Genomic DNA, 14,963 nt, shown 5'->3' with positions numbered 1-14,963 from the left:
TGAACAACGATTTATGATAAAAATGCTCCAGAAAGTAGGCATATAGGGAATTTACCTCAACATAATAAAGGGCATATATAACAAGCCACAGCCAACATCTTTTCAGTGGTGAGAAACTAAAACCATTTCCTCTTAAGATCAGGAAGAAGACAAGGTTGTCCACTCTCACCACTGTTTTTCAACATAGTTTTGGAAGTTTTAGCCACAACAATCAGAGAAGAAAAAGAAATAAAAGGAATCCAAATCGGAAAAGAAGAAGTAAAGCTGTCAGTGTTTGCAGACGACATGATAATATACATAGAGAATCCTAAAGATGCTACCAGAAAACTACTAGAGCTAATCAATGAATTTGGTAAAGTAGCAGGATACAAAATTAATGCACAGAAATATCTTGCATTCCTATACACTAATGACGAAAAATCTGAAAGAGAAGTTAAGGAAACACACCCATACACCACTGCAACAAAAGTATAAAATATCTAGGAATAAACCTACCTAAGGAGACAAAAGACCTGTATGCAGAAAACTATAAGACACTGATGAAAGAAATTAACGATGATACAAAATGATGGAGAGATATACAATGTTCTTGGATTGGAAGAATCAACATTGTGAAAATGACTATACTACCCAAAGCAAGTTACAGATTCAGTGCAGTCCCTATCAAACGAGCAATGGCATTTTTCACAAAACTAGAACAAGAAATTTCACAATTTGTATGGAAACACAAAAGACCCCGAATAACCAAGGCAATCTTGAGAAGGAAACATAGAGCTGGAGGAATCAGGTTCCCTGCTTCAGACTATACTACAAAGCTACAGTAATCAAGACAGTATGGTACTGGCACAAAACAGAAATATTGATCAATGGAACAAGATAGAAAGCCCAGAGATAAGCCCACACACATATGGTCACCTTATCTTTGATAAAAGAGGCAAGAATATACAATGGAGAAAAGACAGCCTCTTCAATAAGTGGTGCTGGGAAAACTGTACAGCTACATGTAAAAGAATGAAATTAGAACACTCCCTAACACCACACACAAAAGTAAACTAAAAATGGATTAAAAACCTAAATGTAAGCCCAGACACTATAATACTCTTAGAGGAAAAATAGGCTGAACACTCTGACATAAATCACAGGAAGTTCCCCACCTCCTAGAAAAATGGAAATAAAAACAAACTAATGGGACCTAATGAAACTTAAAAGCTTTTACACAGCAAAGGAAACCATAAACAAGATGAAAAGACAACCCTCTGAATGGCAGACAGTATTTGCAATGAAACAACTGACAAAGGATTAATCTCCAAAATATACAAGCAGCTCATGCAGCTCAATATCAGTAAAACAAACAACCCAATCCAAAAATGGGCAGAAGACCTAAACAGACATTTCTCCAAAGAAGATATACAGATTGCCAACAAACACATGAAAGGATCCTCAACATCACTAATCATTAGAGAAATGCAAATAGCAATTACAATGAGGTATCATCTCACACCAGTCAGAATGGCCATCATCAAAAAATCTACAAACAATAAATGCTGGAGAGGGTGTGGAGAAAAGGGAACCCTATTGCACTGTTGGTGGGAACGTAGATTGATACAGCCACTATGGAGAACAGTATGGAGGTTCCTTAAAAAACTAAAAATAGAACTACCATGTGACCCAGCAACCCCACTACTGGGCATATACCCTGAGAAAACCATAATTCAAAAAGAGTCATCTACCACAGTGTTCATTGCAGCACTATTTACAATAGTCAAGACATGGAAGCAACCTAAGTGTCCATCGACAGATGAATGGTTAAGCAATATGTGGCACATATATACAACGGAATATTACTCAGCCATAAAAGGAAACGAAATTGAGGTATTTGTAGTGAGGTGGATGGATCTAGAGTCTGTCATACAGAGTGAAGTAAGTCAGAAAGAGAAAAACAAATACCGTATGCTAACACATATATGTGGAATGTAAAAAATATATATATATTGCTTTGAAGAGCATAGAGGCAGGACAGGGTTAAAGACACAAACATAGAGAATGGCCTTGAGGGGGAAGGGTGAGCTGGGACAAAGTGAGAGAGTGGCATGCACATGTATATACTACCTAATGTAAAGTAGATAGTGGTAAGCAGCCATATAGCACAGGTAGATCAGCTTGGTGCTTTGTGACCACCTAGAGGGGTGGGATAGGGAGGGTAGGAGGGAAACACAAGAGGGAGGAGATATGGGGATATATGTATATGCATAGCTGGTTCAGTTTGTTGTAAAGCAGAAACTAACACACCATTGTAAGGCAAGTCTACTCCGGTAAAGATGATAAAAAAAAAAAAAAAATCTACAAGCAGTAAATGCTTGGGGGGTGTGGAGAAAAGGGAACCCTCTAGCACTGTTGATGGGAATATAAATTGATACAGCCACTATGTAGAACAGTATAGAAGTTCCTTAAAAACCTAAAAATAGAACTACCATATGACCCAGCAATCCCACTACTGGGCATATACCCTGAGAAAACCATAATTCAAAAGGAGACATGTACCACAATGTTTATTGCAGCTCTATTTACAATAGCTAGGACATGGAAGAAACCTAAGTGTCCATCGACAGTTGAATTGATAAACAAGATGTGGCACATATGTACAATGGAATGTTATCCATAAAACGAAACGAAATTGAGTTATTTGTAGTGAGGTGGATCACCTAGAGTTTGTCATACAGAGTGAAGTAAGTCAGAAAGAGAAAAACAAATAGTGTATGCTAACACATATATATGGAATCTAAAAAAATGGTTCTGAAAACTCTAGGGGCAGGACAGGAATAAAGGTGCAGACATAGAGAATGGACTTGAGGATATGGGGAGGGGGAAGGGTAAGCTGGGACAAAGTGAGAGGGTGGCATGGACATATATATACTACCAAATTTAAAATAGATAGCTAGTGGGAAGCAGCCATATAGCACAGGGAGATAGGCTTGGTGCTTTTTGACCACCTAGAGGGATGGGTTAAGGAGGGTGGGAGGGAGACGCAAGAGGCAGGAGATATGGGGATATATGTACATGTATAGCTGATTCACTTTGTTATAAATCAGGAACTAACACACCATTGTAAAGCAATTATACTCCAATAAATATGTTTAAAAATTGTATATACTTCTCATCCTGTATGAATCCTCAAGTCTATGATGATCTCTTTCTTCTCAGAAGTCTTACTACATTTATAACGTCGTGTTCACGGCTTCCTGACAGTCATGCTTCAGTCACTGCCACCTTCTCTGCCAGGACTTCCCAGACTACGCAGCATAAGTTAGCCTCTGTCACTGTATACAATATCACACACAAACTTTTGTTTTCTTCATCATGCTTATTATTGTCTGAATATCTCATTAATTTTCTTCTTTATTACCTGTTCACCACACTCTAGAATTCATGTTTCATGAAAGCAGGGACTTTGCTTACCTTGTTAACTACTCGTTTTCCTCATGTCTAGAAGAGTGGTACTTAGTGGTGTTTAGTGACTACTTATAGATTGGCTGCCAACCTGGCTGGCTGGCTGGCCAGACCCTGGGTACTGAAGAAGATCTATAAAATGTTTTAGATTATAGGGCTTCCCTGGTGGTGCAGTGGTTGAGAGTACGCCTGCGGATGCAGGGGACACGGGTTCATTCCCCGGTCCGGGAAGATCCCACATGCCGCAGAGCGGCTGGGCCCGTGAACCATGGCCGCTGAGCCTGTGTGTCCGGAGCCTATGCTCCGCAACGGGAGAGGCCACAACAGTGAGAGGCCCGTGTACCGAAAAAAAAAAAAAAAAATTTTTAGACTATAAACATTGTAGGACTGATTGAAGCTGGTCCTTGTAAGATGATTAATGGAAGTAATAGACATCGTTGGTGGGGAAGGTGCAATAATGGGGGCAAAACATGAGAATAAATGTAGATTTACATTTAGAATAAATTTATGCTGGGTGGCTGGGTGGCTTGGGAATGAACAGTACTTGCTAACCAGGAGTTAAATCCCACATCTCATTCTGACTACTTAGTTGGCCAACACAACATTTTTGGTTCAATGTGTGTGAACACAGTTCTGGTTGTCATGTACCTTCACATGGGAAAATTATACTTGTTCAAGTAGAAATTAATCAGAATTTGGCCTTAGTCCTGGTAAAGGAAAAGAAAATAAATTTTACAAAAATATCAAGTAGTTGGATATATATCAATATTTCTGTAATGAATTTTATCAGAGTTTAATTTTGTTGTATAGCTCACCTATTTTTCTCAAGCTCTTTACAAATATAGAACTTTCTGGGGGAAAAAATAAAGCCTTATGACTACTATGGATATGGGCATTAACTTCTAGCTGGAGTTTAACAGTTGGCACAAGAACATCTGTGTTTGTTTTTTTCTTTTGGATAATGATGATTTTTTATGTGAATGTTCCCTCATCTGTTAATGAGAAAGTACCCAGCAGTAATGATGTAGAGTGCCTCATTAAGGTACCCATTTATTCCATTCTATCAAAGAGTCATTTTAAACTTCTGAGAATTTATTTGGCTATTTCCAGAATTGTTTCAGTTCAATCACAATTTTACTGTTTTTCTGGGTAATTCCACTTATTTAAAGCTCTACTTACTTTCCTTTGGGAGCAAATTGTTTTGTAGATAAAAATGATAAGAAAGTTAACTCTCTAGCTGTTAAAACAAGACCATGTAATTTCCATCGTTCTGGCTCTTGGTCTTCTTTCCCATCACATCATTTAATAGAATTTTACTGTTTTATTTAAGTATGCTCAAGCATACTTCTGATATGTCATTAACTTTTGATTCTTAACCTACAATCTAAAAAGTGTTATTGAGTAATAGGGCTTTATTTTAACCTATTTGCCAAACTGATTCCTGTGAATGGGCATATTCCCAGGTATTAGAATAAAATTACTCATATTTATTAAAACTCAAAGCCTTATAAGCAGTGATAAGGGCAAAAAAGGAGTAGCTGTAGAACCATACAATTAGAAATACCCACCATAGTAATGCAGCCTGTTGTCCAGGGTAACTACTTTTTAGGAACTCTGTTAGCTCTTAACATTACATCCAAATTGTATGTGTTCGTGTGTGTGTGTGAATGTGTATATGTGCAATTTTATGAAGAGAAGTTCCTTGACTTACATCAGACTTTTGAGGAGGCCTGCTACTCTTCCCACCGAAGTTTGAGTGATGACAGTAGGGTGAAATAAGTCATTGGCACCAATGTAGTTTGCAGATGATTAGACTTAATACAGCATCTAGAAAAAGGGCTAATAATCACAGGTGATCACATGGCAAAAACAAAACACTACTAGGGGATTGTACTAGAAGGGAAAACAGAGAACTTCATTACAGAGATACCTGGACTAAAAGTGCTATATATTCAGTGGAAGAAATGATCACTCATAGTTGCAGAGATTAGAGAAGGTGGCTTCATGGAAGAGGAAGAATTGAACCAAACTTGGAACGATAGATTTGGACAAGCAAAGGCAGAAAATGATTCCTCTTTTAGGCAGGAGTTAAGGATATATAAATAATCCATGTGGATATAGTCTCTATCTGGGACATAAATTTTAGGTGAGAGTTTATAGATGGAATATATAAACCAATGTTGATTTCTCAATTTGCTAGGTAAATGAAGGGATACTTACTGCACATTACAAATCAATCACCATATGTTCCATTTAATGATAGTTTCTGAATGCATTTCAAGTGTGATTTTTATTTACATAAATTTACTTACAGCATTTCACAAATATGGATGTTTCACGAGACAAAGTATATGGAAACGTGTGACTGTATTATAATTTCTTGTGATTTTACTAATACAAAATCTTTTGTTCATCCAAGGATTAAAAAATGATGCTACATATAAATGCATCGACCACTGATACTATTATGATCTAGATTCTTAGAAAGTATGAGGAGGCATTTTGCTGCTTAAACTAGCCAAAGAAAGATCCATAGATTTTCTAAGCTCATTAGAAAAAAAAAATCAAAATCACCTCTTGCATTAGAATCTAGACTCCTTACATTCTAGTCTGTTCTTCTAAAATACTATATATTTAACTAAGCAGAGCATGGTATTAAAAAACAAACAAAAAAAAACAGGCATGGAAGGGCAGTATGTAATCTGTAGATTGACCGTAGACATGGGTACAGGTGATTGATGGGGATGCCTTTTTTCCTTGTGGGAGCAGCATTCTTCTCTGCCCCAGGTTCACCACATATCTGGCAACAGTGCTACCTCTTTCTTTCATTCTTTTTCTCAAAACAGAGGGCCTGTATCATTTTCCTTATTTCATCTTGTACTGGAGAATGCTCTGACCAGAGGAACCATATCTTTTTGAAATTGTGGAAAATTTTTCTTTTTAGACATAAACATTCCATTTTTTTATTTTCTCCCAGTCTGAGTCTAGTTATTCTTATTTTCTGACTTCTGAAAAAATGTGTTAATATCTGTTTATCTTTTTGTGTTAGAGACAATATAATGACTTCAGTAAGTTTAATGTCCCAGTTTAAAAGAGCCATAGATAATTATGACTGATGCTGTAGCGGAGTCATCTTTTCAGAATGTGGTATGGAGATTTTTTATCTGGCTACCACAGCAATCTGTCACACCACAAAAGAAATTCTATTGTTTGTTTAGAAAATGTGTTCTAATGCCACCACCACATTCACAGAAAGTTAGTCTTCTCAGTCTCAGTGTGCTTTCAACTAATTGTCATAAATAAGTGAGAAAAGAACATTTCTGTGTGTGTATGTAATCATAATTTTAAATCATGTAATTCATAGAAGAAATTGTATACCAATTTTCCAAAGAAGTTAAAACATGAATTTACTTATACAATATAAGAAGTTTTTAATGTAACTCTTAAAAAATTTATTGCTTTTAGAACCTTAAGTAGAGCTTAAATTGAATAAGTGGGCAATAATAAGACCAAGTATTTATATGTATTACGAAATGCCATTTTTCTAAGAACTTTGTATGTATTAACTCATTAGTCCTCATAACAGCCCTATAAGTGATGTTATTATTATTATTCCCATTTTACAGGTGACAAAATTGTGGCACAGAGAAATGAAGGCATTTGTCCACAGGCACAATACTACCAAGTGCAGGAGCTAGAAATTGACCCCAGGTTGTCCAGTTTAACTACTATGCAAAATGCCTATGTTATTGATTTCAATATCATTGAAACTACTGAACTATAATTTTAAATCATATTGCATGATCTGATAGGATAGGCAAATTGGAAGAAAAATTTCCTTGAACTTAATTGTAAAAGAGACATATTAAATATATAAATAACTTTTCTGATAACTTCACCAGTGTTAATTAGGAAGCACACTTAAGATTTCATCACTGTACAGTGTAGATTGAATTGTAAGAATGGTTAACTATTAGAGCTAATTTTGGCATTTTGGAGATATGTAATAATGGCTAACAATTAAATTAAAACATTGGACTTATAGGATTTTTTTTCCCCTAAAGCATTACTTTGTAAACTTCAGAATACCTTAACTGTAATATACATCTTTGTTATCAGTGCAAAAGAACACTATGAGAAACTTTCAAAATTACATGAAAACATGGACAAGTTATACCAGAGTATAATGGGGTACTATGCCATCGATGTGAAGAAGGTGTCTGTGGAAGACTTTTTGACTGATTTGAATAACTTCAGAACCATGTTCATGGTATGTTAAAAATCTTAATTTGTTTTTTAAAAGTATTTGTATCTATATTACTATTATTATATTACTATAATATATTACTATATTACATATTATAATTATATATTCATTATATATTATATTATATATATAATATAATATATTACTATCTATTATTACTCTTATTACTTCATTCTACTCTTGTTGTCTGTAGTAAAATCTACCTTTTCTGATATTGAAAGTTAGCTTTAAAAATTTCAGATTTTTAAATCTATTGAAAAATGTGTTTTGTCCTTTTTTTGGCCTTCCCAACATTAAGCTGTAATCAGAAATTTTGATTGAAAAAGTGACAAATTCTGAAGCTTTTCATAAAGACTCGCCTCCTGGCTGACTACAAAGCACTTTTGTAGTAAGTGTTTGGCTATGAATTTGTTTCTTTATACTTAAGATCAATTTGTATTTTTGTGGTATAATTTTACCAAATTCTGTGCAGTTCTTATGAAGCTTTTTTCCCCTTTTCTTAATGCATTGTATAATAAGCTACCTGCGATTTGCCTTTGAATGGATTTTACATTCCTAGGGTTTCCTTTAGATACTATAATAGGGAGGTCAGGTCTCTGATGTGGAATCCTTTCATTTAGGCATTAAAAAGATCTTTTGAAAAGTATTAGCTGATTAGACGGGGGAGAAAACCACACACGTATTAAAGTGAGAAAGCATTGTTTCCTCTAGGGAAACTGGTAATACATTTCTGCAATGAAAAATTACGTTATTCTTAATAGATGGGTGAGTCACTTTTGTGTTTCAGCAAATGTTGTGGGGATTAAAAAGTTTTGAGGTGTAAAGAAAAAGAAGGTTGAATTTAAAGAAGTTTGAATTGCTTTTTAATCTCCAGAAAACTTTATTGCTGAATTTATTGGACTTGATTATAATCACCTGGTTGTGACAAGATACCCTTTCAATAAAAACTCAATATTTTAAATGAAAACTGGTCTACAATGAATGCACATTTGCTCACAGCTCTAGTTTATTTCCTCCACAAATTCAAAGTGATTTTTTAAATTATTTTTTCACTACCAGAAATGAATCTATTAAATATATTTATTATGTGCCTATATTCGTGATGTATAATATACTACTTTAATTTTTATAATATTTTATGAGACAACATGGCTTAGTGGAAGTAGCAAAGGCTTTGCAGTTTGAGAGAGCAAGGTTTGGATTCCACACTAGTTAATATATGACTATGAATCCTTTTAACCTTCTCGAGCCTCAGTTTCCATATTTGTAAAAGGGGATGTTAATTCCTTTCTCATGAGAGTATTTAAATATTAAATGAGATAATATATATTAAGTATCATAGCTCCTGGTGCATGGTAGTTGCTTAATAAATTATTATGCAGTAAAGGGTTAACTCAGTGGGCTTAAGGTACTCAAACCCTGTACATTTTAGAGAAAGTAGTGGCCCTTGACTGGCTCTGGAGAGAGCAGCTGTGAGCCTTGGAATATCCTGCCCGGTATGGCCATCTTTGTATACCTGGGGCCTTGGGCCAAGCTAGATAGTTTATGCAAAAAATGTGATTTACGGTGAACACCTACTTTTGTTCACCAGGGGCCTTGGGCCACGCTGTGTCAGTTCGTCGTCTGTGGGGTGCTGGAGACTGAGTAGCCAAGGTCATTCATGCAGGGAGTCTATATTCATGCCTGCATGACTGACCTCAATAAGTCTTATTATTTATTTATTTAAATTTTATTTATTTTTTGGCTGCATTGTGTCTTAGTTGCGGCACGTGGGATCTTTTGTTGTGGTGCATGGGCTTCTCTCTAGTTGTGGCATGCAGGTTTTCCCTTCTCTAGTTGTGGCGCACAGGCTCCAGGGTGAGTGGGCTCTGTATTTTTGGCATGCGGGCTTTCTAGTAGAGGCACCCGAGCTCAGTAGTTGGCTTAGTTGTCCTGAGGCATATGGGATCTTAGTTCCCCAACCAGGGATCGAACCCATGTCCCCTGCATTGGAAGGTGTATTCTTTACAACTGGACCACCAGGGAAGTCCCCTCAGTAACTCTTGACATCAAGGCTTGGGTAAGCTTCCCTGGTTGGCAGTACATCACACGTGTTGTCACACATTGTTGCTGGAATAATGAAAGTCCACTGGGAGAAGACAACTGTGATTTTAATCTATATCCTTTCACTGTAAGAAACTGTTAACAGTGAGTGTAACAACTTTTCTGAGTTCTGTGAGTCCTTCCAACAAATTATCAAGCCTGAGGGTGGTCTTGGGGACCCATGACATAATTATGCATAAAATTATAAAATGCATATATAAAATAATAATACCCATCAGATATTGAGTATTTTCTATGAACCAGACATTTTTCCAAATGCCTAACATATATTACCTCAGTCAATCTTCATGATAATTCTGTATCTTTTCGTTGTTTCTATCCCCCTTTGGCAAATGAAGAAAGAGACCAAGGCTGTATTGTCTGGTTTTGAAACCAGATCTAATTCCACATCTTCCTGAGATCTGGTAGGAGTTCTCTGGGTGACTTGGCATTTCTGTTACTAGGTGGTGGGCAGAGAGAGAAAATGTTTGAATGGAGAAGGGTTCAAGGTGGAGGGTCACAGAGTGACAGCTATACTTTGCCTATTTCAGAGTTTACATGGGTCCTAGAAGTAGCTGCTATCACACACACATACATATAGACACAGACACACACACACACTCATATACACATTGTACTAAATTAAAATCATTAGAGCTAAGTATAAAACACTTTATCTAAATAAGTAATATGGAGAGGGAATTTTCTTTAGAATAAAAATAAGCATAAAGAAGACTGTAAGGGAAGTATAATTTCACACACAAATTTTTTCTTCCTTTCTTTATGGTTATACTCCTTGAATTTTGGACATTGTATCTTTAAAAAGACCACAGCGTCAAGACTGATAGAAATTACTGACAAATAGATGTCTATTTGTCAATGTCTTCTGATCTCTTAAGTTGCTATTTAATTCCATATAATTCAATTGTGAAAACCAGGCTAATTTCAATGAGTTAGTATGAAAATATTGGGGATAGATGTGGACCTTTAATATGTTGAAGGTTTGTTCTGGAAAGCCACATTAATACAATAGGCAAAAAATATATTTTCTCTTTAAGATACACTTAAGATATGTTTACATTGTTAAGTATAGTTGATACATTAAACTATGTTTACACTATTACTTCATCCACTGACATTCATGATCCCTGGTCATGAATGAGCAGCAAATGTTCTGGTAAATTGGAGGTCCGTTTTGTATTACACAAGAAGTTGGAGCACTGTCCTCATTCTACACCTGCCCTCCACTACAGCAGCTTACCATGGAATGTTTTCTCTCAAGTTCTGGCCACTCTGCTCGTTGTTCCCTATGCCTGGCACACTCCCTCCATATTTTGCCGGACTAAATTATTGTACTCGCACTTCTAATCTGTGCTCAGAATTTCCTTCATCTAGTATCAGATGCCCCCATCTACGGTGGGTGGCATTCTCTAATAGCTAACACATATACTGCCAACCAAGTGCCAGGTGTTCTCATTCTCATTTGTTACAACAACAAACAGATGTGGTATGTGTACTGGATTATTCCCATTTTACAAATGAGGAAACTGAGGCTTAGATAGATAGTAACAGCTAGCAGGTGACTGAACGGAGATGCTAAGCCAGGGAGTCTCACCAGTGTTAACTAGGATCTCTCAACTAATTTGCAGAGATAGAGCTGTGCAGCATCTTCCCTTCCTTCCTTCCTTCCTTCCTTCCTTCCTTCCTTCCTGCCCTCCTTCCTTCCTTCCTGCCCTCCTTCCTTTTGTCTCCCTGAGAGACTTTTTACAATAGGTAACAAAGGAACATCCGTTTCAGTCTGCTACCTCAAGCCCAGTAGACCAAGGGGGGAAGCTTTCATGATCTTGTGGCTTCCTCTGAAGAACAGCTATTCATTGTGACAGTTTAACTTACCCCTTTTCTATCATCTTCAACCAAATACAGCTGCCACTGATGGAATTGCTAAGACCCTGTGCTAGGTGCTCTTCATGTGTCATCCCATTTAGTCTTCACAACATTTTTATGAGGTACAGAATGTTACCTGGAGGGAACTACAGGCCAGAGAAAGAAAATCCATGCCTTGGCAGACGCACTTAAGAATTGGCAGGGGCAGGATTAAATGGAAGCCTGACCTGCCTGACTCCAAAGCCTGTACTTTTTTTTTTTTTTTACCATTTCCAAGTACATTGCTCTCAGAGAGTTTGTAAGAACAATCAAAATGTAATTTTTAAGGGTGTTTTTTATAACTTACTAGAGGGAATCAGCACAAGGCTCACCTTATTTCCTCACCCCTTGATAGAATAACTTTCTATTTACATTGATGAGCTCACGATAGAAAAATGTTTGCAGGTCTGGTTCTATTTCAAAGCATAAAATGTTCACTTTTAAAATTATAGGCCTATTAATGCAAAGCCTTGTGGCTGGGATGAGGGTTAAGGTGAGCGGTACAGAGTCAGCACCTCTCTGTAATAGATTTTTATTTCCCATAGGACTCATGTGAGGCATAAAGTTCAAATTGGAGGTACTAGGTGGAAATGTTTGGCCTCACACTATAGGCTGAGCAAATTGGTGACCCACCAGGAATCAAACTTCACCAAACGAAATTCGTGCCTTCAGTCGTGTAGTGATACATAGCAATCATCGTTTTCCACTGTGGTCTGGTTTTAGACTCATTGTTATATGCCATTACCAATGCACCTGTTATTAAAAGAGATAACATACTTCTCCAGGATGAATTGAGCTCATTATGGAATTTTGGTTGGATCTTACAAGGAGCCTCTTGTCCCCCTTTATATATGTATTTTTAACATCTTTATTGGAGTATAATTACTTTCAATGGTGTTAGTTTCTGCTTTATAACACTATATCCCCATATCTCCTCCCTCTTGCGTCTCCCTCCCACCCTCCCTATCCCACCCCTCTAGGTGGTCACAGAGCACCGAGCTGATCTCCCTGTGTTATGTGGCTGCTTCCCACTAGCTACCTATTTTACATTTGGTAGTATATATATGTCCATGCCACTCTCTCACTTCGTCCCAGCTTACCCTTTCCACTCCCCATGTCCTCAAGTCCATTCGCTACATCTGTGTCTTTATTCCTGTCCTGATCCTAGGTTCTTCAGAACCATTTTTTTTTTTTTTTTAGATTCCATATATATGTGTTAGCATACGATATTTGTTTTTCTCTTTCTGACTTACTTCCCTTTATCTTATCCAACAGCTGTAGCAGGCTCATGTTTGTCATTTGAGTTTAAAACTAATTTTTGTGTCTCTCGTTGGTCACTGTGGCTTTGAAGCATATGTATGTCCTGGTCCCACCTCCCACTCATCTTTATTACACAGTCTTGCTCAAACTGCTTTTACTCCCTTGGGACCAAATTACATGGTTTCTTCTTCAACACACTCATGTCTTATCCTGATGATGCTTCTTTTTTATCATTGGAAGGTCTTTTGCTATTTTCTTTCTTTACCCAGAATTATTAGCACAGTACAACAACACTCTTAACTCCTTGAGCAAATTTCACCTGACACCTCATTTATTTTACTTAACATCTCATCTTAGAGAAATACTTCCGAACGCTTAGGATTCCTTTGTTATTTGTCTTCTTATAAGTAACATGTTTGAAAACAAATTTTCTAATAAGTTTTACTTATTAAGAATATGTCATTTTTCTGTTTTAATTAGACATATGTAACTATGTAGACCCTTTGAGTTTACAATATTATATATTCATGTATAGAGTTGATGTGATTACACTTAAAGAAGTCAAACTTTTAGGTTCATGTAGCTTTTATCCTGAGCACATAAACATTCTCTGTTGGGATGTTGAAGTACTAGAAAAGTCACTAGACATCCTTCTTTATTAATAGGTTCAAAGACCCTGCATATCTGGACACCCCGCTTTAGCGTTAGGATTTTGAGGATAGCAGAAAGCAATCCCTGCCTTAAAAGGGATTACTGTTGCATACACAAAAGGTGGAGGAGCCTTGTATTTTTTTTTTTTTTTTTGCACTGGGTTTAGGTATATGTGCTGAACTTTGCAGTTATTAAAGTCCAATTTGTTTCTCCCTAAATTTTGTTTTCCACATATATACCTCCCATCTGAATTGTGTGATGACAGTCAAAGAAAAATAATTTCCTCTGATTTCTTCACATTTTAAATGATTGCTGAATTCTGCCTATGATAAGCCTCACCCTTTGTTTGTTTTTAATAGTGATGTTTTTCCTGTCCACATCACTACTGGGGAGACAGCAGTGGCTGGGAGTGCAGGCTTTGGCATCCGAGTGCCTTGGGTGTTATGACTTAGGCAGATTACTTAACCTCCTGAGTCTCAGCTCCCCATTAATAACAGCATGTGTTTCTTAAGGATGTTACAGTTTGAAGATCAAGTAACATAATGTTCATATACCCTCAAAATAAGTGATCTCTCTACATAGGATAGAAGTAATTTTCACCTTTCCCATTTCATTTTAATAAGATCTATAGTTTAAGGATTTTACCTCTTTTTAATTTTATGCTTCCATATAAAATACTCTGAAATAAATAAATGGCTACCTATTTTCCATCAATAGCTTTGTCTTTAGATTATGTCTACAGTTTTGTTAAAGTTATGTTTCATCTAGTTAAAGATTTATCATTCATGCTGTTTGCAGACTTTAAGTTGATTTTTGGTTCACACAATTGAAAGATACCGTGTAGTAAACAAATATAAAATCAGTTATAACTCATTTTGTCTTGCTGCATGTGTTGATCAAATACAATTTATCCTTCTAGTGAATACTCAGACTAAAGTAGTGATTTGCCAAACAAAAATGAAATCATCCAATGAGAGGGTATTTTTAGTGTAAATTTTTTTCATATAGCGTACAGCTAGAACAAAACTCATTTTGCCAAATCATTTAAATTACCCCAATTTGATGCTTCTCAACTCTAAATGTCACTTCTGATGATTACTATATAGACCAACTAGGTGACCAGCAGGAACTCCAAGGCATTAAGCATTTTCTGTATGCTCCTTAAATCTTGTAGATGGACTCATTATACACTATTAGAGAAAAGAAAATCATGTAAAAGTCCTGTGATTGGATGTTGAGCCAGCTTATGTAATTATAATAAGAAGTATCTTCTATCCTTGCTGATTTGGGTGAGGTTACGACTTGAAAATTATCTTCACTGGCACCATTGTTA

At 36.3% G+C, this 14,963-nt stretch overlaps 1 protein-coding gene across 1 annotated transcript in view; it reads left to right on the top strand.

Annotated features, from left to right (window-relative positions):
* The window catches only part of DIAPH3 (diaphanous related formin 3), a 574,550-nt gene that overhangs the window by 358,019 nt on the left and 201,568 nt on the right, over positions 1-14,963 (top strand). The window contains 1 exon segment of the mRNA XM_032611534.1: positions 7,553-7,717. Coding sequence (XP_032467425.1) covers positions 7,553-7,717 — 165 coding nt within the window.

Source organism: Phocoena sinus, chromosome 18 (assembly GCF_008692025.1).
Source record: "Phocoena sinus isolate mPhoSin1 chromosome 18, mPhoSin1.pri, whole genome shotgun sequence".
Lineage (NCBI taxonomy): Eukaryota > Metazoa > Chordata > Mammalia > Artiodactyla > Phocoenidae > Phocoena > Phocoena sinus.
The sequence above is the reverse complement of the archived record's forward strand: the minus strand, read 5'-3'. Positions and strand labels throughout refer to the sequence as shown.